This window comes from Frankliniella occidentalis, unplaced genomic scaffold, assembly GCF_000697945.3.
Source record: "Frankliniella occidentalis isolate FOCC.00 unplaced genomic scaffold, Focc_3.1 Scaffold857, whole genome shotgun sequence".
Taxonomy (NCBI): domain Eukaryota; kingdom Metazoa; phylum Arthropoda; class Insecta; order Thysanoptera; family Thripidae; genus Frankliniella; species Frankliniella occidentalis.
Window position 1 is genome coordinate 13,305 of NW_026267965.1, and position 1,643 is coordinate 14,947.

The 1,643-nt window shown below is 49.4% G+C and overlaps 1 protein-coding gene across 1 annotated transcript in view; it reads right to left on the bottom strand.

The window, feature by feature from the left end:
* The window catches only part of LOC127751737 (uncharacterized), a 6,168-nt gene that overhangs the window by 1,519 nt on the left and 3,006 nt on the right, over nt 1–1,643 (bottom strand). Inside the window, exon 2 of the mRNA XM_052275736.1 lies at nt 618–895. Within this exon, the coding sequence (XP_052131696.1) occupies nt 618–895 (278 nt within the window). The remainder of the gene's footprint in view (nt 1–617; nt 896–1,643) is intronic.

Genomic DNA, 1,643 nt, shown 5'->3' on the forward strand with positions numbered 1-1,643 from the left:
GGAGAAGGTTCGGGGGAGGGGAGAGCTGAGCGCAGTGCACGCCTACTCAAGAAGCACCGTCGTTGCCACCGCCACACCCGATCTATCGTCCGGCCTTATTCTAAACGAGAAGGAGCGGGGAAAGGGGTGGTTTTTTCCCCTTTTGGGTAAAGGTTTTGACTGCTCATATAGAATGATTTATAGCATGTCCCTCTTTCGAAACGTATTTTTTGATTTGATTCGCATTCGAAGTTGTGACTTCCGCTCGGTTCAATTGCGGGTAAAAAGTTAAGAAACGATTCACGATTCCACTTTGCAAATGCGTTTCGCACACATTTACTGAAGAGATATTGCACACAGTGACGAGTTTAAAAGGAAAGCAGGACACTTTTTGCATCTGACAGATAAACGAAAGGCAGCTACACAGTTAAAGTCTTACGAAGCAAAATGCCAAATGCTTCGTACCTACGAAGGATTTGCTCCCTACGAAGCGTCCAAATCCTTCGAATCACAAAGGATTTGGTATTTTTCTTCGTAAGACTTTAACAGTGTAACCTTTCTCCTCGTCACTCCTGTTCGCCTGCTTTTAGCCATAGAGCCTCTGCAAACCCTTACCCATCAATAGCAGTGGAACTCACCGCAGAGATCCCACGCGTTGACCTGGTCGACGTTGGCGAGCACGTTCAAGTGGTGGTGGTGGGTTTCTACCACGTTGGTGGAGGTGTGGTACCGACCATACGTGGTTAGTCGCCGGGGCGTCACCCTCACCAGCCACTGGGTATAGTAGTAGGCGAAGAGGGGGTAGAGATGATCGTAAACGCCCTTCTCCCGAGCCCACCTCTTCACCACTTGGAAACCCTCTCCAATTGTCTGCTGTGGGAGGCGAGGCAACGTCCCCAGAAGACGAACGCACTTCCTGGAGAGCAAAAAGTGAGGAAGTGTTATGTATACCAGGTGGCTTATTCACGCCACGCACTTCTGTAGTTATGCTGTACCGTATGCACGCGAGTGCGGGCGGGCTTGCCTATCCCCCCTGTCCGTCCACGGCGCCTTACGAGCCGAGCGAGTAGGCATCCCGCCCGCACACATGCATGCGGTACAGCATAACTACAGAAGTGCGCGGCGTGAATCAGCCACCTGGTATATTATAAATTGTACGGGCTGAGTGTGATGGTGCTACTCGCACTCCTATACCATGATAGCAAACATAACAGTTGACGTTGACATTTCACATTTCAATTGAATAATACCGAAGAAAATAAAGCAGAGCCCAACTTCAAACCATAGAATAAAATATGCAGGGCGTGTCTGTTGTGCCGGCCCATTTTTTTTTTTTCTATTTTTGCCGTACTGTTCGAGCGTGGCACCGCACCATGGGGTTTTTCAATGGAGCGCTGCCCGCAACTAAGAAGAACAAAAACGGATACAGAGAGCGGTGGTGGGGGCGGGCGCGCGGAGGAGCGGCGGGTGGGCACCCCGCCCCCACACTGGTAAAACAAGTGTTTAATTTTGCACGTCAATTGACGTCTAAGTTCAAGTGTGCATTTTCTCGACACTTTGTGGTGTCGAACTATGTTATACGTCAATTGGTGTTTAAACTTTCGACACTTCCGAAACGTATAGCAGCTGCACACCATATGGTTCCCTATTAACAGCATAGAACT